The sequence below is a fragment of the Phycodurus eques genome, chromosome 5 (assembly GCF_024500275.1).
Source record: "Phycodurus eques isolate BA_2022a chromosome 5, UOR_Pequ_1.1, whole genome shotgun sequence".
Lineage (NCBI taxonomy): Eukaryota > Metazoa > Chordata > Actinopteri > Syngnathiformes > Syngnathidae > Phycodurus > Phycodurus eques.
The window spans coordinates 7,086,767-7,114,746 of NC_084529.1; the positions used below are offsets into that span (position 1 = coordinate 7,086,767).

General features: G+C 40.0%; 1 protein-coding gene across 2 annotated transcripts in view; it reads right to left on the reverse strand.

Moving 5' to 3' along the window:
- Positions 1 to 1,048: 1,048 nt before the first annotated feature.
- The window catches only part of chka (choline kinase alpha), a 28,125-nt gene continuing 1,193 nt past the window's right edge, over positions 1,049 to 27,980 (reverse strand). Inside the window, exons 2-12 of one of the 2 annotated variants that reach the window (XM_061677288.1) lie at positions 25,470 to 25,578; positions 22,839 to 22,892; positions 16,460 to 16,573; positions 15,836 to 15,969; positions 13,381 to 13,485; positions 12,567 to 12,625; positions 12,372 to 12,459; positions 6,450 to 6,558; positions 6,243 to 6,349; positions 6,063 to 6,144; positions 1,049 to 3,987 (exon numbers count right to left, since the gene is read on the reverse strand). In XM_061677288.1, coding sequence (XP_061533272.1) covers positions 3,928 to 3,987; positions 6,063 to 6,144; positions 6,243 to 6,349; positions 6,450 to 6,558; positions 12,372 to 12,459; positions 12,567 to 12,625; positions 13,381 to 13,485; positions 15,836 to 15,969; positions 16,460 to 16,573; positions 22,839 to 22,892; positions 25,470 to 25,578 — 1,021 coding nt within the window. In that variant the 3' untranslated portion in view covers positions 1,049 to 3,927. The remainder of the gene's footprint in view (positions 3,988 to 6,062; positions 6,145 to 6,242; positions 6,350 to 6,449; positions 6,559 to 12,371; positions 12,460 to 12,566; positions 12,626 to 13,380; positions 13,486 to 15,835; positions 15,970 to 16,459; positions 16,574 to 22,838; positions 22,893 to 25,469; positions 25,579 to 27,980) is intronic. The other variant, XM_061677289.1, reaches the window with a different exon arrangement.

Consider the following 27,980-nt stretch of genomic DNA (forward strand, 5'->3'; position numbering starts at 1 on the left):
GTGTGTGTACAAGTATGTTTTGTGTACAAGACTTTGATCTTAAGTAGGTTGACCTCTTGGAGAGTTCAGAAGCTTACCTTAAAACAAACGTGACACATGACCTGTACTAATCAGTTGAAATGCTGGTTCTTGTAAAGCGAAGCCTGATTTGGATGGTTTGGCAGTTTGCTGGCTAATAATGTTGACATCCTAGCAACAGGGCAGCACGGGAGTCACTATAATGCGGCCATCAATAATTGCTGTAATTATGGTAAATACTTGGCACGGTGGTCAGTTTCACTATCACTCTGGCTGCATCTGACGAAACGACGAGAACAACTGCAGACAGGACACAAGCAGCGTGTCTGGGCACATACCCCAGCTGATCATTTCAACTATTTAGCCTCGCATCCCTCTCTGTCTGCGATAACATTCCTCAACGTCGCATTCTTGCACGCCGTCTGTCTGTGTGTCAGCAGATGCTGTGTGCCAACTCAGTCCTTGTTTACTTGTCAAGCTGCCCAAAGATAATATAACCACAAATCTTTATTTGGGTCCTCTTAAGTGATGGTCAGTGGCCTTCATCCCCTTCCCCAATTTTTTGTTTTCTCTTGCTTTGCATTCCTTTCAGGTTAAAACACAGCAGTGGATTCTCAGGGCCAGCAAAGGCCTTCTGTGTTCGCCTAAACAACATCGAACCAATCACCTACATTTGCAACTTCCAATTCAATTTCATTCATTCATCTTCTGTTCCGCTTCCCACTCATGGTGGTATTCGTGCTTCAAGATCCCCATCATAATTTGCCATATAATTTTGTGACAAAATTAGGAAATACACTGATTTCAACGAACATATTCAGGCTGTCTCAAGTGTATACAGTGAAGTCACACAGTAGAACGGAAACATCTACATTTACTTGGTCGCCGATGCTTTCAGCAGGGCAAACACCTTGGCAAAAGTATTACGAATCAAACTGTTTCGCTCATTTCAATGTCATTAACAGTTTTAACCCAGCCCCCCCCCCCCCCCAACACATAAGGCAAAGTAGATATTTTCAGGTTTTGCTTTTATTTTTATTAGTGCAAGACAGAAATACAGATGAGGTTCATGTTTTCTATGCTGCAGTAGTGTAGCGTTAACCTTTTTCAGTTTAGTTCAGCATTCATTACAAATGGTGAACATGTTCAAATCCAGATGTGAGACGTGTCACTGCGAACCACAATCGAGTTGGTGAACAGTGAGTGTATTTCTTCCCTTCCGTTACAATTGTAGCAAATGGCCCAGTGTGAACAGCAATATGCATATATGCAATAATGTTCCGCAAAAAAAACAAAAACATTTTGATACATGGAAATGTTTACCATAATCATTGTAAAATTACAAAGCATTGACAAAAGAGCCATGAACCAGTGTAGGCCAGGATCTACCCTTAAGTTTAAGTTTGGTCCAAACCAAGTATCATGGCGGAAGATGCCGGAGACAACGGATTGAGATTTGGTCTCCCTGTAATTTGTTCAATCAAAGACATACAAATAAGGCTGAGTTTGACTTTATGATGTTCAAGGGTTGTAGAACAGTTGTTAGTTTGTAGGTTGTCGGCCAGATAAATGTCAGCTTTGACCAGCTCCCCTTTATTACAGATCATTTAATTCATAACTGTCACAACATACTCAAAACCTGCCCAAAAACTAAAATGGCTACAGCTCCTTATTACTGTCAAAGAAGATATATGATCTGCGATTGGCTGGCATCTAGTTCAGGTTGTACCCCGCCTCTCGCCCAAAGATAGCTGGGATAGGCACCAGCGCACCCGCGACCCGAGGGAGGAGAAGTGGTTCGGAGAATGGATGGATAGAGGATATATTATGTAATGTCAAACAAACACAATTACCAGCCATATTCTATTAAAGGTAACAAAATTAAACTTGGCTCAGACTTTCACATTATGAAAAATCTTCGCTTAAGTCTAATGGACAGTATACTGATGCACCGTTAGTCCCGTTGCATCTCCAAATCATAGAACTACAAACATAAACATGTTAAATATAAATAATAATTAAAAAGAAGAACTGCATCCAAAATCAAACAAACCGTTGAACAACTCAAATGAATCCCAGTTTAACAATGAAGTACTTTTGTTTTTCCTCTGCAGTCCTTCGAAATCAAAAGTGCTACACTGGACAGTCAAACAAAATCAGGATCGTTCCAACATCGGACAACTGATGCAGATCGCGATGGGAATCACTTCCTTGTATTCAGTGTAAATCACATATATTAAGAGTCACAACTCTTCTACAAACAATATGAGACCATGCCAACTGTATACTTCACATGATCACATTTTGGGGTTTCCAAAATCAAAACTCAGTGGCTTAAAAGTGAGAGACAAATGTAATACTATTACATAGCTACAGCACCTAACAAATGTATTACACCACCCAATGTGCTGCCAACTTAACGCCGGGTTGTCACTTTGTCGCTATACTAAGTGAGTCAACAGTCACTAGAGGGGTCGGAAAGGATGCGGACTGAAATTCAAACTATAGTTATTTACTTTCATGAACAGACATTTTGTTTTAGAGGTTGAATGTTTTGCCAATGTAATTTCTGACTTCTCAAAATGCTGGATGGTCTCAGGTGGTCCTATACATTTGTTAAGTACTGTTAAGTCTAGAAACCTTTCGTGGTGATTGCACAGCTTCCAGCACAAAGCTGCGTAAAGTACAACGCATGTTATCTGTTAATGTAAAATATTAAACAAAGCAGATGCCTATTGATGTAGATTATTTCGTGTGACCAACTCAGATGCATTTTCAAAGCTTAGCAGGCTGCTGTGTTTGTTTTAATTTGCTTGCCAGCTATCATGGGTATTGACAATTGCAGAAATCATTACAATTGCCCCCCCCCCCATGTCAAAAACAAACAAAAAATGCACAAATGTAAGGACAGACAATTTGAATGTGTTTTTCTTATTCACCCAATACTATAATACAGTCTATGATTCCATTGCCATGGAACTGTAATAGATGAATTTCAACACTATTTTTCTTCATTGTAATATGTTTGACTACAATTCCCCGATGAAAGTAAGGCAACAATTTATCAAGGTTATAAAGCGAAGATGGAATGTTATTTTAGCAGAAATTGCAGTTGCACTGTCACGACTGTATACTTACTTCTCACAGTTATCCATATTTACACTAAGTGCTCCCGAGCCGTGTCAGAGTTAGTGTGCCGTTACATCAAATGACAGATAACATAATACTCTATAATGGAGCTAATATATGACGGTTTCACATTGATGATTTGAATCGGAGCGTCTTCAACCCAGGACAATTCCAACACATGGAAATACACCATAATTCCTTTCCCTGGCCTACATTGAAAATACCGCCATTAAAACCTAAAATAGCATGTATTTCAACAGTATATTGTCAAGTCATAAGACCACCAGCAAGACAGTCCATTGGTAACAGAGAGGGCCGGGTTACTGGTACATTAAGGTCTATATATAATATACAAAGTTGGATGCTTAAGTAAGCAGTAATCTACAACAAGAATTTCACATTTTGGCCCTTTCCCACAGAATGATCAATAACATATACGTACATTGATGCAATGTTAATGCGTCCAGTCTGGCTTCAACTGAAATCCATTTTTTATCAGCTTCAGGCATAGCCTGTATTAGTCATATCAATTGAGCCATGCAGAAGCAGAACTAGCCCTGACCAAATAATCTGTCAGTAGAGAGCAGTTGAAACTTTGAGCTGCAGCAGAATTCGGGGTGTAGAGGAGCACCCAGACTTGGGATTTGATTGGACGCCACCACCGACAGCAGCCAGCAAATACTCTTGTGGCAGAGTGTAAGTAAAGCATGGAATCTTTAACAGCTTGTATGACCTCCCTCATCGGAGAACGTTGTCCGTCCATCTGATCTTTTCGCTCCATTAGACGCTCCACATTTTCTTTTGCTGGAAGTAGGCTTCAAATCTATCCAGGGCATACTCCTACAATGCAGATCATTTTCAGAAAGAATCAAAACACAGATTAGATGTTTATGTACAGCACGTTTTTAATGTCAATATTTTAAGTTACTGTAATACATTTTGCATCATTTAACAAAGCTAAATGAGAAGACAGTCAACCTAAATAATACAACTCCCTTTAGTGGTCGGCGAAAGAATTACTGCCAGAGTACAATTCACTTTTAATTTACCAACATTCAGTGTTGGCAAAGTTCATTTTCTACGCAAACTAAAAGTTCACTTCACCATTCTTAAAAAGTTCATAGTTCATAATTCAACATTTTGAACTAAGTTCAATGTTCCAAAAATGCACGACATCATAGTTATTTCCCCCCCCCCAATATGTTGCTGATGGGCTATTTCATTTCCCCATCATCAGTGCACACGAGTAGGCAGCTGCAGCTTTCACCCTACAATCTCAAAAACATAAGGAAAAACTTGATTGAATAGTTTAGTTTTAAAAGGAGGAATTTAAACACAAACAGGGCTTTTGTCTTTAATGTGCAAAAAAACAAACAACCAAAAAAACAACAACAAAAAACCCCGCAATATATAGAAGAATAAAATAAAATAACGTATGACCGGAACGATGGTGAAAAGACATTAATAACGGCATTTATCACAGCTGTGGCTAACTATATTAACAAAATATTTTAGCTATTCTAGTCTTATAATTAGAAAAAAAAAAAAAAAAAAAAAAAAATCAAGTTCATATTTTGACAGTGTGTTTTAAATAAATCATTCTGACACAAATAATAATTTTCCTCATAATCAACTCTTACAATTATGTACCAAAGAACACATTCACTCCCATCTACGCAGTGTCCCTGAACGTACACAATCGTACAGCTGTAATGTAAACATAAATGGCGGGTTCCCAAATATGGCGTTTATCCTCAAGACATATAAAGGCTCGTATACTGTGTAGTCCGTTCAGCCGGGTTTTGTCCTGGAAGTCCCTAACAAAACATGGCACTCTTGAATGAATATGAACTTTCATGCGAAAACCGGTCTGGCACCAGAAAGAGTGCCGTCTCAGTAACGTTCATCAGGCAGAAATGAACTAAGTTCAGTTCAAGTTCAACCAAAATATGAACTTAAGTTCATTGAACTTGTTCAGGTACAACCCTGACAACATTTGCCTTTAATCTTTAAGAACCGTTAGATTTTAACATAAATTAAGCAATCTGGAGGACTCTGAAGAGTACAATAAGGCATAATAAACACCGCTCAAGTTCATGTTGATGTAAAAATGTGAAATTAAAATTATATTTGTCTCATTTCTTTTTTTTTTTTTTTGTTCTGGCCTTCAAGTTCAGCCAGGCCCATCTCCACCTGCACCTGATGCCTGCTTCAAGCTGTGCCACATGAATAGCGTACTCCTTGTCAGAAGAACAGCTTCAAACAATATACGCAACAAAGGGAATAAAAAAAAAAAACTGCACCTCCTGTATGCAAAATGCCAATGTAAAGGGAGCCTTGGTATATTTGAATGAGAAAAGAACACTTATTTAGTTATTTATTATCATCTAATTAGTGTCTTTTATGTTGTATGTACAGCACTTTGTTACAGATGCGGTTGTTGTGAAAGTGCTACGTAAATAAAGTTGAGTTGGGTGATCAAATGGAATCAGTTAAATTTTGTTTCCTTTGATCATAAGATATTTGAGATATAGATTTGGGCCTTTTCTTTTTAACTTATTGCAAACGTAGACTGCAGCTGTTCACCCATTGATTTGACAACTTGACTGTTAGAGCTTGGGCGGAGGTCTGCTGTGTTTGTTTGAGTGTGACACACACACACACACACAAACACACACACACACACACACACAGACACACACACAAACAAAGTAGAGTGCAATGTGTAGCAAACATTTGACATGTTGGTTGACATGGCAGTCTGAGCTGACCTATGGTGACCAGTGCTTAACAAAATTATTTACTTCCCCCCTGCAGGTCAATATTGCGCGACGTGTATGTTTTGTATTCAATTCATGTTTAGTTGGCTTTCTTAACCTAATGCAAGCGTACAAGTCGTAAATCGCAACACTCACCAGATATCCAAACTTGATGGTAGAGAGACGGGCCTGGATGATAGACCACAAGCCCCAAAAGAAGTGGGATGCAAGGGAAAACCTGTGTCCCAAAGCACCGCACACAGACATTTGGTTTTAACTGCCGCTTGCCTTTGTAATTAATTGTCTGACAGTGTCAAATGAGGTCAGTTTACTTACCTGTTGACCTCCACGTAAAGCTGCTCCTTCATTTTCATTTGGTCCTCGTGACTTAGTTTGTCAAATCCTTGATCGGACGCACGCAGGTAGTTTTCAATGAAGTGGAGCTGTACAGAGACATCACAAAGTTGTTTCAAGTCAGAATTTGATGTGAAAACCATCCAGTCGCCAACCAAAGAAGTTCTATACAATACGTATATCCCACACCTGCTGAGCCTTGGAAGGATAACCCTGAGCATTCACTTTGAAGAAAGGAAACTCGTCACAGTTGTAGTCATACATCCATTCACAGAAATGGTTGCCGATATCAAATCCCCTGCAACAGATGAAATACATATTTCAGAGGATTTAGATTACAGTGAAATTACCCAATTTGGGCCCTATGTAAATTTGTTGAACAAATTCCTGTTTTGGAACGTCACGCACTGAATCAGTAGACCTGACATTATGCATCATTTTTTCCAGCATGAATCAATTGTAGCAAGGGATCAATTAGGTGTTGTAATTAGGAAGATAATCATTTACTGAACATCAATGCCCAAGTAAGAGTCCCGTGTACTACTCTGCGTGTGTTTTCATGCACTTTCCCCCACTTGAAGAGAGTAAGTGATCTTGTTTTTCCATCGAGGTCCACTTCTCCCTTAGGCTCCCTGCACTGAAGCCCTGTGGTTTATAGCTGGTAACATTAACATAAAAACAGAAGATGTAACTGTAGACTAATTCTAGGAAGGGTTTAACCAAACAACCAGGAACTGAAACACAGAACTCCCAACTATTCATGGGTAATGTCTGTGGTGTCAAATTTTATAAAACAACATGTTGAGATTACCATAATTATGAGTGTGTAATGTGCACCCATGTATAATACGCACCCCAAAAGTTGCCTTACCCCTTCTGCCTTTCTATAATGCATTTTTACAATGCATGATTTTGCTTCTACCCATATGATCAAAACATGAAGTATCAGTATTTTCTTAGTTTTTTTTTTCAAATAATTATTCTGAAGTTTAGCACTTTATTTGAACATTTAATGCTGAAATAAAGTTAATTAAATAATGCTAATTTACTTGCTCTTATTTTGAAATTTACAGCCCTACTTTTATTGAGTAAATTAGAAAAGACACAGTTGTGCTCATATATTTGATTACCCAGGCAGAATGAGTACAATTCTTCAAAGAAAACGAAGGACCAGGCGAAACACATTTAATTTTATTTTAATGGGATTCAAATTAAACGGTCAAGCATTTCAGAAAAGCATTATCATTAAACAAAACAAAGAAATTAATAATGGTTGTTGTTCATCCATCCATCCATCCATCCATCTATTTTCTGAACCGCTTCTCCTCACTAGGGTCGCGGGCGTGCTGGAGCCTATCCCAGCTGTCATCGGGCAGGAGGCAGGGTACACCCTGAACTGGTTGCCAGCCAATCACAGGGCACATACAAACAAACAACAAGTCGCACTCACAGTCACACCTACGGGCAATTTAGAGTCTCCAATTAATGCATGTTTTTGGGATGTGGGAGGAAACCGGAGTGCCCGGAGAAAACCCACGCAGGCACGGGGAGAACATGCAAACTCCACACAGGCGGGGCCGGGGATTGAACCCGGGTCCTCAGAACTGTGAGGCTGACGCTCTAACCAGTCATCCACTGTGCCGCCTGGTTGTTGTTCAGTCAGTCATATTTTAAAAAAGCAATATTTTACAAATTCTGCCAGCGTATGTAAACTTATGAGCACAACTGTACATATATGCAGTCATTCGTGCCCCTGCCATACTGGAATGAAAGTGTAGGCTACACATTTTTTCATAACCACGAGATGGCGGCATACATTTATAAAATGTGAAAGTTTTTTCCCCCCCATATCCCTATGTATAATGCGCACTATTGACTTGACAATTGTTTTGGGGGGGGGGGGTGCATTATACACGAGAAATAATAATAATTCTTATTCAATTAACACAATTCGGCTCCTGTATGGCCAGAAGCGCTTATACCTTTGCCAATAATATTGAACATGGTGCCTGATTTTAGCAGTGTTTCGAGCCCCAATCTCACATGGTGAGAAATCCTAACGTATTTTATCTTTTGTTTAAATTGATGGTATTCAAATCAATACATTCATGAGCAAATTGGGGCTGAGGAGCCATGACAACATGGCCGTATTCTCACAGCCTTCTGCTACAAAGTAGGTCATGTAACTCATGTCATAGTTGACAAACATACAGCATACATGGTATGGTTGTGTGTCCATTCTTCCTGATCAATTCAGAGCATTTGCTCTCACAGCTTGTGTGCGCGGTATGCCATTTGTATACATCACATTACATGAGCAGAGCATATGAGGAGCCTTAAAGGAGCTGCGGTGAAGGGGAGGGGCGGAGGCGAGTGGGAGGGAGGGAGGAAGCTGGGGGATGGGACAAAAGGACTGTGGGAGAAAATGAAAGCTTTGTCTGCTATTCTCTGTGAGTTCAGACAAGTGTGAGCTATTCGGTTTACCCTTGAAATTGGTAAACGATACAAGTACACGTTCCCAAGGACAAGACAGTCGCCTCATTCCCACTCTTTAAACATTTTCTCAATATGCACACTGCTCACACACACTGCTACTCTCACACTGCTTGCTCTCACTTCTTTTCCTTTCGGCACACTGCTCACACACTCTGCTACTCTCACACTGCTTGCTCTCACTTCTTTTCCATTTCTGCTCGTCCCTTTATGGGTCGCCACAGCGAGTCATCCTTTTCCATGTAAGCCTATCTCCTGCATCCTCCTCTCAAACACCAACTGCCCTCATGTCTTCCCTCACGACATCCATCAACCTTCTCTTTGGTCTTCCTCTAGCTCGCTTGCCTGGCAGCTCCAACCTCATCATCCTTCTACCAATAAACTCACTATTTCTCCTCTGGATGTGTCCAAACCATCGAAGTCTGCTCTCTCTAACTTTGTCTCCAAAACATCGAACCTCGGCTGTCCCTCTGATGAGCTCATTTTTAATTTTATCCAGCCTGGTCACTTCGAGAGCGAACCTCAACATCTTCATTTCGCCACCTCCAGCTCTGCTTCCTGTTTTCTCTTCAGTGCAAGTCTCTAATCCGTACATCATGGCTGTCCTCACCACTGTCTGATAAGCTTTGCCCTTCATCCTAGCAGAGACTATTCTGTCACATAACACACCTGACACCTTCCTCCACCCGTTCCAACCTGCTTGGACCCGTTTCTTCACTTCCTGACCACACTCACCGTTGCTCTGGACGGTTGACCCCAAGAATTTAAAGTCCTCCACCCTTGCTATCTCTTCTCCCTGTAGCCTCACTCTTCCCCCAACAGCCCTCTCATTCATGCAGATATATTCTGTCTTACTTCAGCTAATCTTCATTCCTCTGCTTTCCAGTGCATGGCTCCATCTTTCTAAATGTTCCTTCACCTGCTCCCTGCTTTCACTGCAGATCACAATGTCATCTGCAAACATCATGGTCCACGTGGATTCAAGTCTAACCTCATCTGTCAGCCTATCCATCACCACTGCAAACAGGAAGGGGCTCAGGGCTGATCCCTGATGCAGTCCCACCTCCACCTTAAATTCATCTGTCACACCGACAGCACACCTCACCACTGTTCTGCTGCGCTGGTACATGTCTTGTATTATTCTAACATACTTCTCTGCCACTCCAGACTTCCGCATGCAGTACCACAGTTCCTTTCTGGGTACTCTGTCATAGGCTTTCTCTAGACCTACAAAGACACAATTTAGATCCTTCTGACCTTCTCTGTACTTCAAGGCAAATAATGCATCTGTAGTACTCTTTCTAGGCATGAAACCATACTGTTGCTCGAAAAATACTCACTTCTGTCCTGAGTCGAGCCTCCACTACTCTTTCCCATAACTTCATTGTGTAGCTCATCAACTTTATTCCGCTATAGTTCCCACAGCTCTGCACATCACCCTTGTTCTTAAAAAATGGGCACCAGCACACTTTTCCTCAATTCCTAAGGCATCTTCTCACGCGCTAGAATTCGATTGAACAAGCTGGTCAAAACCTCCACAGCCACCTCTTCTAGATGCTTCCATACCTCCAAAGGAATGTCATCAGGACCAACTGCCTTTCCATTTTTCATCCTCTTTAATGCCTTTCTAACTTTCCCCTTACTAATCATTGCCACTTCCTGGTCCACCACACTTGCCTCTTCTACTCATTGTCCTTATTCCTCAACTCATCAAGTATTTTTTCCATCTATCTAGCACACTACTGGCACCAGTCAACATATTTCCATCTCTATCATTAATCACCCTAACCTGCTGCACATCCTTCCCATCTCGATCCCTCTGTCTGGCCAACTTGTATAGATCATTTTCTCCTTCTTTAGTGTCCAACCTGGCACACGTCATCATATGCCTCTTGTTTGGCCTTTGCCACCTCTACCTTTCCCCTATGTCGCATCTCAATGTTTCCTTTCACCTCTCCTCGGTCCTCTCAGTCTCCCACTTCTTAGCTGTGTGCTGAGGGTCATTGTTTTGTTGGAAGGTGAACATTCGGCCCAGTCTGAGGTCCTGAGCACTGTGGAGAAACATTTCATCCAGGATACCCCTGGACTTGGCCACATTCATCTTTCCTTCGATTGCAACCACTCGTCCTGTCCCTGCAGCTGAAAAACACACCCACAGCATGATGCTGCCACCACCATGCTTCACTGTTGGGACTGTATTGGACAGGTGATGAGCAGTGCCTGGTTTTCTCCACACATACCGCTTAGAATTAAACCCAAAAACTTCTATATCTTGGTCTCAGCAGACCAGAGAATCTTATTTCTCACCATCTTGGAGTCCTTCAGGTGTTTTTTTTTAGCAAACTCCCTGCGGGCTTTCATGTGTCTTGCACTGAGGAGAGGCTCCCGTCGGGCCACTCAGCCATAAAGCCCCGACTGGTGGAGGGCTGCAGCGATGGTTGACATTCTCGAACTTTCTCCCATCTGCCGACTGCATCTCAGCCACAGTGATCTTTGGGTTCTTCTTTACCTCTCTCACCAAGGCTCTTCTCCCCCAATTGCTCAGTCTGGCCGGAAGGCCAGCTCTAGGAAGGGTTCTGGTCGTCCCAAACGTCTTCCATTTAAGGATTATGGAGGCTACTGTGCTCTTAGGAACCTTAAGTGCAACAGACTTTTTTTGTAACCTTGGCCAAATCTGTGCCTTGCCACAATTGTCTCTGAGCTCTTCAGGCAGTTCCTTTGACCTCATGATTCTCATTTACTCTGACATGCACTGTGAGCTGTAAGGTCTTATATAGACAGGTGTGTGGCTTCCTAAATCAAGTCCAATCAGTATAATCAAAACACAGCTGGACTCCAATGAAGGTAATGATCAGAAGAAATGAACAGCACCAGAGTTAATTGTATGAGTGTCACAGCAAAGGGTCTGAATACCTACGGCTGTGTGATGTTTCAGTTTTTTAATAAATCTGCAAACATTTCAACAATTAATTTTTTCTGCCAATATGGGGTGCTGTGTGTACATTCATGAGAAATAAAAATGCACTTAAATGATTTTAGCAAATGGCGGCAATATAGCAAAGAGTGAAAAATTTAAGGGGGTCTGAATACTTTCCATACCCAGTCTTTCTGAAACTTACATAAAGGTTCAGATTTTCAAACAGCATTACAAAAGATTATGACTTTCCTTTTAAAGGAGCAGATGCAGCTATTTTAGAAATTCTAGAGACTTAACTCTGTAGAACAGTATATCGTGAACATTCATATTTAAAAGAAATATATGTTGACCTGGAGCAAAGAACGTGGGTGAAAATTGCTCAGATTGGTGATAAACACCCTGTCACGGTATAAATATACCTCTAATGATCTTCTCAAATTTCAACAGGACAAGTGATTTGTTTAAAATGTATGCCAGTGATAACGCAATGTTGCTGTGCTAGGATAGAGTATGATGCAACACTGACATGGTATGTAAATAATAAAATTATCAAACCAATGTTTTAGAAAAGAAAAAAGGACAATCAAATGTGAAGAAGAAGCAAAATCGACACATCCCTGACATTTAGGCCACAACTTTATATAGCAATTGGGCACTTGAATGGCTTGTCTTTACAACTTGTGAGGAGTGTGCAAACATACCTATAGTTATAGCTGCTGTACTCAAAGTCAATGAGCATTAGTTTCTGTTTGTCTGACTGATGGCGACCTTTTAGAAGCAAGATGTTTCCTAAAGTAACAAACGCAAATGTTTTACATCACTGTCATTCAGTAACCTTAAACAATATAGAGTTTACATTTAGTTTGCACAAACAGGATATATGTGCATGCTTTTACCTTCTTGACAATCATTGTGGCAAAACACAACTGGAGAGTGGGTAGACTCCAGCAGAGACCTAAACATAGAAAAAAGGAGCTCAGCACTGCATGTCACATAAGCTTTGATATCATGCATCATACATGTCTAATAACCCTGATGGTGAAGGAATTTTTGAGCTGACTGGCCACAAACGTAATCAGTCTTGTAATGGTGACCATCTGAACAGGAAAATATGACACCATCCACCGGCGTCATCGAGTTAATCGTCAAATAATGAACACAATCCGCTAAAATATTACAAGGGCTTCAGTGACCAATGTATTAGTTTGTCGTCTGGTGCCATTTAGGTTCATATATTACCCAGCTGATTATATATAGTCACTTTCTTGAACTGGTGACTGGTTAGCACATCTGACTCACATTTCTGGCAACCGGGGATCAAATCCCGTTCTCCCCGTGCCTGCGTGGGTTTTCTTCGGGTACTCCAGTTTCCTCCCACATCCCAAAAACATGCATGCTAGGTTGATTGAAGACTCTAAATTGCCCGTAGGTTCGAATGTGAGTGCGAATGGTTGTTTGTTTCTATGTGCTTTGCAATTGGCTGGTGACCAGTTCAGGGTGTACCCCGCCTCTCGCCTGAAGATAGCTGGTATAGACTCCAGCACGCCTGCGATTCTAGAAAGGATAAGCGGTACAGAAAATGGATGGACTTTCTTGAGGTTCCCTTTATTTTGCCAACACTGCTCTTTTTCTCCAGCTGCCATCTACCAAATGGAAAATGCCTTCAATACCTACATTTTGATTATGTAACACCAGGCTAAAACAACGTACTTAAGCCAATCCATCTCCTGTAGTAGGTTGTAGCTGAGCAAGATGTTGAAACGCCGGAGGTGAGACTCTCGGGTGAAGTTGAGCCTCATGACTTGGCTTAAGTACCTGATGAAAAAGGCAGGCAAACAGAAAGGCACGTCAATTATGCAGTCATCATCATGTGAGAGAAGGACTGGAAATCTCTCAATACTTGCATGTTGATATACTGTAAATTAGTGTCACAAACAGAAAGATACGAAAGATAAATATTTGGAGCTTTTGAGTACAAATGTACATAGTCAGTGGTGATATAAGGATGACTGTTGAAGGTTACTTTGAAATTACTTTGGATGTTTTGTTGTCCCTTTACCATTACACCTGTAATTCATGGTGAATATTTAGTAAGAACAAATAAAATGGCAATAGCACAAGATAATCTGTTCTAATCTATTCATCTTTTAGTTGTAAAGTAGATCGTGCAGGAATTTACGAGTCATATGAGTACCATAATACTACCATGGAGGTCACAAAACAGTATTTTGGAACTTTCCATGAAGAAAAGTAGAACAGGACAACGGACTTTGACACGAGACACTGACAATAACTCTGCTGCATAATGCTTGTAAACGCATACTAGACAAACTTTCGGTCAGTTGAAACAGAAGTACAGCATAATCTCGATGAAGTTACCGGATTTTAGACGTTATCTATAAAAGTGGGGGATGTTGACTTTGGAGTGATTTAAAAGTGGTAGTCTGTTTGACTCATTGTATAAACATGGAAACTGGACTTGCAAATAAAGAGCATGCAGGATGTGGAATCGGAGGTTACGGGACTTTTTTGACCAGTCAAATTGACAAGTAATATTCCAGAATTACGGCAAGTAGGAAAACTACTGGAATGATATACCCATAGCCTTCTTTAACCAAGATAAAAAATACAAATATAGTAGACTTTACTCCGATTTTATCAGGCTGATCGGTATCGGCCGATATGATCCGATCAATGACGTCATTGATTGGCTCTGCAAAAGACATTTACTCTGCGTCGCCATCGTGCACAGTATATTTGAATCCAAAGAGTTTATTTTTAGCCTTGTCGCGTGTCTTTTGACATAGTATTGGAAATATCTGACAATAAAGTTATTTATAAAAAAAAAAAAGAATTAAATTAAATTTAAAAAATACACGTCAGCCTTGTGGAACAGACAACACGTAATGCCCGGATCAGACTACAAGACAAATTAGCTTTTTCACGATTGCACTATGTCAGACTCTGCATCCCGTTTTTTACGATCATTCACCTTTATCTTGTCAACTCAAATGCGACCGGATACACCCGTTACCGTGGCGACGACAACAAGGGTGGATTGCGCCGACTGTATTACAAGAACAGAATGGGGAGAAAAAAACGCATGTTGGTGGTCACCGGTGCTCAGGACAGGAGAGGACGTTAATTTAAGGCTTCCTTGAGGTATGTTCACGTACTTTTAATACGATATGGCTCGCAAGCAGGCAACAAAAATGTTATGTAGCCTACCAAGCTAGTGGTAGCACGAACGGTTGTACGTAAACATGCCGCCGTTCTGTCGAATCATGCTTTAAAGTTTCGGTGTGGGTGAAGTAATTTAATTAAAAAAAGTAATTTAATTACAGTAAGTTAGCACCCATTATTTCTGTCATGTAATGTTTGTTTGACCTGACTGATTAGAATACACGATCTGACTAGAGCAGTCATTTCCAACCTTTATGGAGCCAAGGCACATATTTTACAATTGAAAAATCTCACGGCACACCAACAAACAAATATGGCACAAAAGGTGGATACATTATTTACTGTATTTACTTCCTGCCATCTAATAGAAGACCATTCATTTGTTCTGTCTGTCACTATGCCTTACTGGCATAAATAGAGGAACAAAGATACATTATTTATTGTAAATATAATTTTTTGAGCAACTACGTACACAAGTATATACAGTAAATGAACAGGTCATTAAAATGGACACATTCCTCCATCTTGTGATCGGATCGGTGAGCGGTTCCAAAAATCCTGATCGTGTAAAGCCTAAACTATAGTATAGTTACATAAAACAAGATCCAGTCAACAGTGTAGTCAAAGTGCAGTTAAATCTAAAGTATCGTCTCAATTTGTCACTTGCTATCAAGACAATGCTGTTTGTACCATTTCCACAAAGTTCATGATGTAATCAAAGCATTGTTTGAAGGTACGTAGTGAAGGGACGATTCTCAATTCAAAGCGAGGCACACGGACATCTGCTGCAAAGTGGCCATCAATGAGTCAGACCAGTAGGCCCTGGACTGACTGGCTGGAGTGGCTGTGGAAACTTTTGCTATTATTTTATTTCAAACAGGGTTTCTAGATTTTTTTTTGTTTTGAATTTTATTCAAATAGAATTTGAGAAAAAGAAAATGTTAGACTTGTAGAACAATAAAATATAAGTTTTGTAACTTACTTGTCCATGGTTCCAAACAACCATTTGGGCTCCTTATTGAAAGGCATCCTCATTCCATGAAACTTGGCCATTTTCTGCGCAACCTCTGACGAAATGCTTGGGTCACTCAGCTCACAGGTTTCCAGCTTACGGCTCTGCCAATACATAGTACAATTTATTTAAAGGCATGAAATTATCTTCTCTTGAATATGAACTGGCCATCCACACAATTTTATGAATGAATACAAGCGGTGACTCTCTAAATGAGCTAACCAAACTATACGACACATCTCTTCGTATGAGGAAGCACAGTTGTACACTACCGCAAACTACATGATAATAAACATGTTAAATGTACAGTACACTTCTGTGACAGTGTGTCAATCTAAACAGCATTTTGTAAGGCAAAATATTTGATTCAGTTCTGGTGTTGGAATATCATTAGATTGCGCAAGTGGTCAAAAAGTAGTCAGTGTGTATTTTTTTTATAACAAACGAAATCAGACAAAATTTACATTATTTCTAACAACAATCCAACTGATCGGGAAACTTAAAATCAATTTGCCAGATTGTTAACGTATAACACTCCTGACAAGCATGGGTCTCTTCCATTAAAATACATGTTAGCAACAAATAGTAACTTACAGGCACATACTGCTCCAGTCGTCCCTGAGGAAAAATACCGTAGAGTTTAGGTCCCAATTTCCTCTCTGCCAGGATTGCAAACATCACACTCTCCAGCACCATGGCCTCTGCCCCCTAAAAACAGACACGCAATAACCATAAGTAAAGTAACAGCTGAAGCTGTCTAGTATGGCCCTAATGAGCAACCGAAACAATGACGCATAAGGAAAACAAAAACAGGACATTCAGGGATCTGGAAGAAAAAAAAAACAAGATCCCCTTATCTTGCATAAAAACTACGCTAAAACAAATGATGCAAGTGACTCTTTGTGGCAACCATAAAGAATTTAAAGTTTGCTTAGCAATGTGACCATATATTTTGTTTATTCCAGTTTCTACGACAGGGCACTTTATTTCAAAACAAATTCAAGAAGACTCTCATCGCTATGGAGCAAATTCAAAATTGACATGCGTGGGACTTTGTGAGATATCAGCCTAACAGAGTCATCAAGTAAGTCATTCAAGAAGAAAATACTTCATACAAAATGTTTCTTTTGTATGAGATAGGCTGATATTAGTTTTAAAAAGCATGTCTGAAATGGGGTGAAGTATAGAAACAAGGTGATGGAGGAGAAAGAGGGAGAAAAGGGAATGGAAGAGAAATACGCAGTGGTTGCTGGTTAGTTGGGTTCGCCTGTTGCCGAGTTGTGAGGGAAACACAGCAGATGGATTAAAACTTCCAAGAAGCCTTGGCCCGGCGACAGCAGCAATCACTGTTGAAGCTCCTGAAGCAAAGTAGACAGCCTCATCTTTCTTCCTTTAGCTCAATAATACAACTCCAATTCCAATGAAGTTGGCACGTTGTGTTAAACATAAATAAAAACAGAATACAATGAATTGCAAATCATGTTCAACCTATATTTAATTTAATACACTACAAAGATATTTAATGTTCAAACTGATAAACTTTATTGTTTTTAGCAAATAATCACGAATTTAGAATTTTATGGCTGCAATACGTTCCATAAAAGCTGGGACAGGGTCATGTTTACCACTGTGTTACATCACTTTTTCTTTTAACAACATTCAATAAACATTTGGGAACTGTGGACACTAATTGTTGACGCTTTGTAGGTGGAATTCTTTCCCATTCTTGCTTGATGTACAGCTTCAGCTGTTCAGCAGTCCGGAGTCTCCATTGTCATAGTTTGCGCTTCATAATGCGCCACACATTTTCAATGGAAGACAGGTCTGGACTGCAGGGAGGCCAGTCTAGTACCCCCACTCTTTCACTACAAAGCCACACTGTTGTAACACGTGCAGAATGTGGTTTGGCATTGTCTTGCTGAAATAAGCAGGGGTGACCATGAAAAAGACATTGCTTGGATGGCAGCATATGTTTCTCCAAAACCTGTATGTACCTTTCAGCATTAATGGTGCCTTCACAGATGTGTAAGTTATCCATGAGATTGGCACTAACACAGCCCCATACTATCACAGATGCTGGCTTTTGAACTTTGCATCCATAACAGTCCGGATTGTTCTTTTCCTCTTTGGCCCGTAGGACACGACGTCCACAATTTCCAAAAACAATTGGAAATGTGTACTTGTCGGACCACAGAGCACTTTTCCACTTTGCATCAGTCCATCTTAGATGAGCTCGGGCCCAGAGAAGCCGGCGGAGTTTCTGGGTGTTGTTGAGAAATGGCTTTTCCTTTGCATGGTAGAGTTTCAAGTTGCACTTACGGATGTAGCACCAAACTGTATTTACTGACACTGGTTTTCTGAAGTGTTCCTGAGCCCATGTGGTGATATCCTTTACACATTGATGTCGTTTTTTGATGCAGTGCCGCCTGAGGGATCGAAGGTCAGTCAATGTTGGTTTTCGGCCTTGCCGCTTACATGCAGTGATTTCTCCAGATTCTCTGAACCTTTTGATGATATTATGGACAGTAGATGATGAAATTCCCAACTTGCTTGCAATTGTACGTTGAGGAATATTGTCCTTAAACTGTTCGATTATTTTCTCACGGACTTGTTCACAAAGAGGTGAACCTCGCCCCATCTTTGCTTGTGAATGACTGAGCAATTCAGGGAAGCTCCTTTTATACCCAATCATGGCACCCACCTGTTCCCAATTAGCCTGTGTGATGTTCCAAACAGGTGTTTGATGAGCATTCCTCAACTTTCCCAGTCTTTTTTGCCACCTGTCCCAGCTTTTTTGGAACGTGTTGCAGCCATAAAATTCTAAGTTAATGATTATTTGCTAAAAACAATCAAGTTTATCAGTTTGAACATTACATATCTTGTCTTTGTAGTGTATTCAATTAAATATAGGTTGAACATGATTTGCAAACACAAACAAATTATTTAACACAACGTCCCAACTTAATTGGAATTGGGGTTGTACACAAATCTCTCACCTCAACACATAATTACCGTAAAATCTCGTGTATAATGCGCACCCATGTATAATGCCCACCCCCAAAGTTGACCTCAAAATTCTGGAAAACCCTTCTACCTATGTATAATACATTTTCACAATGCATGATTTTGCTCCTACCCATATGATCAAAACATTAAGTATTGTCTGTATTTTGTTAGTTTTTTTCAAAGAATTATTCTGACATGAAGGACCAGGCGAAACACATTTAATTTTATTTTAATGGGAGTCAAATTAAACTGTCAAGCATTTCAGGAAAGCATTATCATTAAACAAAACATAACCATGAAGAAATTAATGATGGTTGTTGTTTAGTTATCAGTCGTATTAAAAAAATAATTATAAAAAAAAAAAATTTAAAAAACATTTCACAAATTCTCCTTGGGCATGTAAACGTATGAGCACAATTGTACATATATGCAGTCATATGTACCCCTGTCATATTGGAATGAAAGTGTAGTCTACACCTTTTTCATAACCTCTTGGTGGCATACTAGAATGAAAATGTAAAAATTTCTCATAACCTCTAGATGGCGGCATACATTGATCAAATGTGAAAATCTTTTTCATTTTCTCCTATACCCATGTATAATGCTCACTATTGACTTTTGAAAGTTTTTTGGGTCAAAAATGCACATTATACACGAGAAATTACGGTAAATCCACCACAGAGCTAAGAATAACGGGGAAAAACTGCATCTTGGTTTTGCCCCAACTCCTTCATAGCTTTATTTCCCATCTGATTTGATTCAAACAAAGTTACTTACTGCGATGTCGTCTGAGCTTTTGTTGTCACCACTCTTGTTGAAAATAAAACTATTTTTTTTGCTAAACCCATAGCAAAGACAGTGTAGCAATTAGCAATGTAAAAAAAACGCTGCCCCCTTTAAGACTGCAGTGAACAACTTTCAGATGAATGGCTGCAGAGGCAGAACACAGAGATGACTACCGGGGTCTTTGGCCACCAGCCAAGGAATGTACTGTCCAGCAGGAAGATGCCTTGCCTTGCAGGAAACGGCTTCGCTTTGTGAGCCCCTCAATATGACATGCCAAATCCCTTTACACTGAATCACTTGCAGCAAGAGGACAATAACCAATACATCTTAACCTTTCCATTTTCTGTAAGGTAGAAATCACTGGCGGCGGGCTGAAACCTCCTATGTCCAAATTTGGTCAATGTATTTATTTATTTATTTTCCAAAAGTTGATACCACTGGGTTGTTCCCATGTGTTTTTACAAATTATTGACCAGTACAAAATGTTGAAAATAACTTGCTCCCTTTGACATTGCAATTTTAATGGCTTATTTCCAGAAAAGGAATGGTTTTGAGATTGGAGGTTTCTGCCTGATGCCAGTGAAATGTATAATATACAGTACTCTGTGGTAGTACAGTAATTGCTAATGATCCAGAGGTAACAGCCTGTAGATATGAAGCAACCCATTTACCACCACCAAGATTTTGACAAAGACAACATATACAGTATGTCCTTAACAATGATATTAGGGAAGGTGATGTATATTAATGTTCAATCAGAAATGATTCCATAAAGATTATGCACAGTATTAAGAGATTAAATTTGCAGTTGTAAATGTTAATGACTTGTATTTGATCTAGATTTAATATATGGGTGCATTGCATTACAAAGAACTGTGTCCCTACTCTAAAATAAACAACTGAACATCAAATGAATGAAAATACAACTTAGATATATCGAGTTATTTGTTCTGCTGCATAGGTTGTATTTGAGTAAAACGAAACACATAACCAATCACAGCAGTTGTTTATTTGTAATGTACCGTACATACCGTTTATTTCAGGACACACAATAGAACAGCACAAGAAGTCACACAATTTAGACACTGTGAATAAAAAAATATACCTGCGTATCAGAGGCAAATGTTCCTCATTGCCACTGCAGAGTAAGCTCCCCATTCTTATGTAATACTGTAATTTATGCATGGGCCGATCACATGCGGTTTTAAATCTCCAGTGAGTGTATATTATCGAATATCTCATCATAATCATCTTACTGTAGGCATATAAATCATACCACCCATCCGTTAGCCAAAAGATAAAAATATTTCAGTGAGTTGTACAATTATAATGCACTGTGCTATGTCCCATCTTTCAAGTGTTGTCCACTAAGCATAGTTTGGCCTACTTGTTCCTGTATCCACCATATATTTAGTGTTAAGTTTGTTTGTTCAGGCAAAATGAGGTGATGCCAAAACAAATAATATATAATAATAATTTCCAACAACGTAAAAGGCTTCACAAAAATACTCTTGTCTGGTTTTTTTTCCCTTCCTACAGACAAGATTATACTACATTTTAGAACTATGTCAGTCTTAATTAAAAATATTTGTCATCAAGTCACAATTTGGATGTCAAACAGAGGACTTTATCATTCCTACTGGAGTCTGCACCTTCCTCATACCATTTCCTATACTGGAAGTCAATGCAAGCTAGTCTGAAAGCTGACTTAGGTTCTGGGAACAGAGCTTGTGTCATATAGCCATGCTACAACATTACTACATGACTGGCCTTAAGAGTGTTTCAGAAGGTGCACTGTGAGCTAGTGACAGCTGCTCCCGCAACCTCAATACTTATCTGTCCCCTAATGTGTGCCAATAAGCCAGTAAAGGTAAAGATAACTACATTTTATCTGACACATTAACCTGATCTGAACTAGAATTTGACAACCTAAAAGTTATTGAATTTGGGTCAAATAACGATTGATAAGGCCTCAAATAAGAACAAGAAGTTGTGTTATGTAACACAGGCAGGGTCTTTCTACATCTATAGCAAACAAAGTGGTAACAGATACTGCACTTCATTGCAGAGTGGTCTGAAATAACCTCAAGGGGATTAAAGAAGTGTCATCCCTTCTAAGCCAAATAGGATTTACCTGGACCAGACCCACTGTAGACAATCAAGGTTAGGTTATCTCTAGAACAGGGGGGCAGCTGTGGCTCAGTCTTTTAAAGACTTTGCTTCAGGGACAGGAGGGTTGCAGTCCTGAATCTCACTACAGACCACCAAAACAAGGACAAAGGAAATAGTTGTTGGGGAGATGCTAATCTGCTGCTAAGTGTTCAGGCCTTGAAAAAAGCACTGAAACGCCCCAACTGGGATGTTGCACAAATGAGTTGCTGGCATGCTTTGCCAGGCCCTGCCTGCTCCCTCTTTGAACCAATTTATAATGTACATGTTTGGATTGGTTCCACGTTAGTAATGCAAGCTACATATTACAGCGGCCTTTGTTCAGCTAATTTCGGTCAAGGGTAAATAAAACGGAAAATTCTGCTCTTGCCAGTCAAGCAGTAGAGCGCTTAGAAAGGCAACAATCTAATGAGTTCATTTCGATCACATGATGGAGGGGGTTGTCATTCAATCTCACAATGTGAGAGGTCTTTGTGACTAAGAGGTCATTGTGAGGCTTGCGGGTGCAACTGAGGTCATTCATGGGGCTTCTTTCAAAAATAACTTAACTCTTGATGAGTCATCCACTGCCTGTTGTTCTGAACGGAATTTCATACCCGTTAAAAATGATTGGCTGACAAATACTATACTGATTTATTCATTTCAAGCTGTCTGAGCTGGAGTTTAACATTGTTCATCACCGTCACATTTCCCGGGAGCTCTAAGTCATGCTCCACAGGCGTTCAAGGCAGGAAAGTTTGTTGAACGTAAGTACAAGCACCCAAAGGGTTACAAAGTCATCTCTATGACTTCCAAAAACAAGAGTTTCATCTAAAAAATACCACTACAATCCAGATGGGAACTGAGAATTTGGAGGGGTAGGTATTTTAAGACAAGAGTTCCATCCCGAAAATGCCACCACACTCCAACAAAGGAACTGAGAATTTAGAGACACATTGGACGATAAGTGTTGAACGGGTAGTCAATGGGCATAGGAACATGCTGTACATTGGCACAATCATCTGTTACTTACTTGAAAGTGATTCTCTTTGTTTGACTGTTGGGATTCCCCTTTATTACAGGACATCTATCAACAAAAGAAAAGGAAAGAACTATCCATGAATACATGAGAAGCCATCCATGAGCATCCAAACCAAGCCATGCCCATGGTGCATATAATACAGTATGAGTTCAAAAAACACAAACACACATTTTTTGGGGGAGGAATAATCACTATTCTGGCATAATGCAACAGTAAGAAAAAAAAGACGACTGAAGGTATTATCACTGAAGACGCAACATGGGGTTGTGTTTTCTGACCCAACCAAAGATTATATTGACTTAAGATGGGCTAAAAAGATCACCCTCTAATTTATTAATTTACTCTTGGTACAATATTCCACTCACATATTTTCATTGCCGAGAAACGCCATCTCTTGCGCAAGTAAAGTTTGTTTAATCATTAGTACCTGTGCACACTGGCAATGAAATCAGACTCACTTAAACGTATTGGCTTTTTGATTAAACATCAGTAATTCCTAAAATTAGATTCTGTTTTGCAGAAAATGGCTCCCGTTACCTTGGTGAAGGACACAGTGTCTTTGCTCTCTGAAATCTCTGGCAGTAAAAGCCAAGTTTAGATTAGACCCATTAGCACTTGCATTGCCAGCAGGTATTAACTAGTTTGGGTCTCATCTAGCCTGAAATGATTAGCCACACCCATGATAAATGGCTTAATGACTGAACGTGATTAACTTAAAGGCTGTACCTATTGGGATGGAGTTTTGTTTTCAGTCGTTTTGAGGCTGGAGATAAATGTCAGCGCTTCAAACAAGTACCAGCTTTCAGAAAAACACTAGTCCTTGAATGCTTATCACTCAAGTGTAGGGATGTTTCAACGGTTAGTATTATTATTTGGAAATCTTAATTATTGCTAATAGTATATTTGCGTACGATGCTTCCTGTGGGTACTGCTACTTCAAGGGCAGAAAGACAGACAGAAAGAAAAAGGAAAGCACATCATGTCTAGCTAAAATGTAGCTGTGTGTGTGCAGAAAATTTGCACATAAACATCCATCCATACATTTTCTGTACCACTTATCCTCACTTGACAATAATAATAAAAATTCCTGTGTCACTCAACTCTGCCCAAATCTCGATGCGAGGTAATAAACAAGTGCTCGTTTATTTGGTTCATATATGAACAAATAGTACATAGTACATCTGGGCTCAAGTTTCAGCTAAATATAAAAGCATTTTTTTTAAATCTGTCTGTCTGTTCACAGGTGCAAGCAAGTGGCTTGTTGTGGAAGCAGGTGGTATGTGTCAAATAGGGAAATAACAGCAACAAATGTGAAAGTCAACTTGAGAAGTTAGCAATTCAGCAGCAAGGAAAGGATAATATGCAAATAAGGACTTGAATTAGTTGTTTTTTTAACACTAATGAACAGAAGGCTGCGATTGGCTGGCGAGCAGATCACGGTGTACCCCGCCTCTCGCCCGAAGATACCTGGGATAGGCTCCAGCACGCCCTCGCGAGGATAAAGCGGTACAGAAATTGAATGAATGGATGGATGGATGGATGAACAGAAGGCTATTTAAGTTAAAAATATATTTAAAAAATTCAAAGGCCATACTACAGTATGTGTCTCATGTATGGTTTCAAAAACTTTGTCGTTCAGTTGACAGCAGTAACAGTGGAGGCTGTGTCAAAAACTGTACCTAAATGCTTCTGAGCACTGACTGGAGTAACAATAGGCCAAGTTGCACACATGCACATGACGTTTGTTGTTGTTTTTTCAGCTGAGAATTTGCGGATTCATTGTGAGCACCCCTAGCTTTGAAAGCGTTTCAAAAGTTGTTCCAGGTGACTGCTTAAGTACAATCACTTTGATACTTTGAGGGGAAAAGAAAAAGACAGGACGGGGGTTTAACACTTTGTTCTCTCGCCACACTAAAATATTAGTGTTGGCAGTCAGGGTTGCGCTACATGAGTGTGCAATTCGTCTTTGCATTAGTCTGAGATTTCAGAGATCTCATACTGTACCGTGTTTTTTGGTGGGTTCAACAGGGAACAAGAGTGCCCAAGGCACGCTCCTTTGGGAAGCCTACGGCAAAGAACACATGCATGTACAGCCATGGGGGTACATCACTATGTACGACAATGGCGTGCGTAAACACAGACAGACATCACTGCGCATGCATGCACTATCATCAGCCTATGACCTTCAGACACGCACGCACGCACGCACGCACGCACACACACACACACACACACACACACACGCACACACACACACACGCACACAAAGCCCTTCCACCTCTTCTCTCTGTGTTCACACATAGTTATAGTAACCACCTTTTTTGTTAGTTTCTTGTCTTGGCTTAAGCAACAAAATATTTGAGCAAAATACAACAGTCGCATCTGTCCTAAACGCAGACAAGTTAACATTCATGCAAATTACGTTAACAAAAAATCTGTGCATTACTTTAAATTTCTGATTGATTGTTCGTCTTAAAAACAAGCAAGCAGAAAAGATTCCATGGTGCACGCCGACTCTTAACAAAAGAATGCATCCTTGGGAAGTGCTTATCTCTCTTTTGACTGTGTAGTGAAAAGACAGCCATGAGCTGTTAGAGAAATTACAATAGAAAAGATTCCCACCTGCAGGATGGCCCCATAAAGGCGCAACAGAACGGTCCTTGGCTCATCCCCAACAGTATCCACACTCTCTGGGAGGCTGCACAGGAAGAGCTTGTTACTCAACCCACCCCTGGAAGACACATAAATAAGTCAGCATGACAAATGCAAAAAGAAAGAACCAATTGCAACTCTGCAATAGGGCAGAAGCAGTGCCAAACCACATCCAGCAGTCGGCATTCTTTTTCTTTCTTTCTTTCCAATGAGATTAAATAGAATAGTGCTGAAATTGGACTAGTCGTGTTGCTTTCATGCTGTTCCTTTCAAATAGATTGTGCGGGTTCGATTCCCAGCCAGTGTTCCAATACCCAGTCACTGGCTCTAAGCCTGGATAAATGGGTGGGTTACATTACGAGGCGCATCCAGTAAGAAAACTAGTTGTCCTAAGACGAAAAGTAACTGGCGCTGCAGTAAAAGTGATCCCTAAATATAATTGAAAATACCAAATAGCTCTTGAAATGGCTTTTCCCCCCCTCTTGGACCTACCACTTAATGACCAACTTACCCATTAAACATAGGATACCTGATCAAATAAGTTTTAAATCATTTTTTGTATGATTTTCTTGTCTTGTAATTATTCAAACATTTATTTTTTTTAAATCATCAATGTCGGAGCATAAGTAATGCTCTGACATTGTCTCTCAACATACACACAACCCTGTTACTGAAACAGTTTTAGCCATTTATGCCTGGATCTGACTACAAAACAAATTTGGCCTTTCACGATTGCACTGTCAGACTACTGCCATAACACCTTGCCGTATCTTGGTCAGACAGTGGCAACACTTCGCGATGTGTATACCGATACCACCGTCTTTTACGATCGCTGGGCTTTAGCTTGTCAAATCAAACAGTCGGAAAGGCGAGACCAGAAAACATGTCACATTTCATCGCAAACGGATACAACCGCTACCATGGCGACAAGAAGTTGTTGTCAAACAATGGATCACTGTAACAATGTTGAGTAAAAAAAGAACAAAAAGAGGGGAAAAATGTGCTGTGTCTACAGGTGCTTGGGGGATGACGTTTTGGGCTATCCATTCAAGGATTGCTTGTTCACGTACTTGTAATACGATACTGCTCACAAATAGGCAACAAAACGTTATGTAGCATAGCAAGCTAGTCCTAGCACTAACGTTTGTACGTAAACATCCCAGTGTTCTGTCAAATCATTCTCTAAAGCTTCGGTAAACATTGGTTTGTGCGCGTGAATAAATGTTGACAACGGCAACCAAGTATGTAGACAACAGCAAGTACTGGAGGCGACGCGCCGGTCACAATAATCAATCCTGACAACTCCTGTCGGAGAGTTGTCGATATGTCACACTACACGAAAGATATCCCAAAAATCTAACATACTAGACTTTTTTTTTTTTATTTTGGCATCGTAGGGCTATCTTAAGGCCAGATCGTTCGTCGTGGATTATTTCACACGACAAGACATTTTGTCATTCCCGACAAAATATGTCTGGTCCGATCTGGGAAATCGCCCGCTACAGCTAATTGGGCCAATATCGGGGACAAAATCCTGTAGTCTGATGTTGGCATTAGACTCCAGAGCAGTGATTCTCAACCAGTGTGCCGGGGCACATTAGTGTGCCATGAGCGCTCTTCAGGTGTGCTGTGGGAAATTATCAAATTTTACTTGCTCAAAAAACATTTTATTTCCAATAAATAATTCTTCTTTATTCATCTATTTGTGCCAGTGAGGCATAGTGACAGACCGAACAAATAAATGGTCTTCTATTTGATGGCAGGAAGTACATACAGTAATTAATGTGTCCACCTTGTGACATTTTTGTTTGTTGGTGTGCCGTGAGATTTTTCAATTGTAAAATATCTGCCTTGGCTCCATAAAGGTTGGAAATTACTGCTCTAGAGGAGGGGGGGGGAAGTGAATTATATATGACTGAGCAGAAAGGCCATCATCAATTTCTCTGACTATGGGTAGACTTAAGGTAAATCCTCTCTTCTTTTTATTATATTTTTCAGTGTTTTTGGCTGTAATGGAGTTTGTCACTCAAACCAATGCAACCATGTTACTCATATTAGGTGTTACATGTGTATGTTACAATATTTTTCAAAATACCTGTATATCAACATAGATGATATAACTGGATGAAGGGGTCCTCCAGCAATAAAATGAGCCCGAGATTGTAAAAATCTGATAAGGATTATAAACCACGTTTTATGTCACAAATCAGCCCAAATTGACGTCTCCACAAATCAATGTAAATTATTAGCACTGTGTGACTGAAACCTTGACTCTCTGATAGAAAAATGCCCAGATGTCTCTTATTAAACGGTCATGCCTGCATTTGCAAATGCAATACAGCTGCTATTCACAAGATCACAACCAATTTTGACGGACACAAAACAAATCGTTGAGTGCGCACCAAATTAGGGGACATTTTTCATACGGGTACCTTTAGTACATAAACTAACAGTTCTTCAAAGTACCTGACAGATTCATAC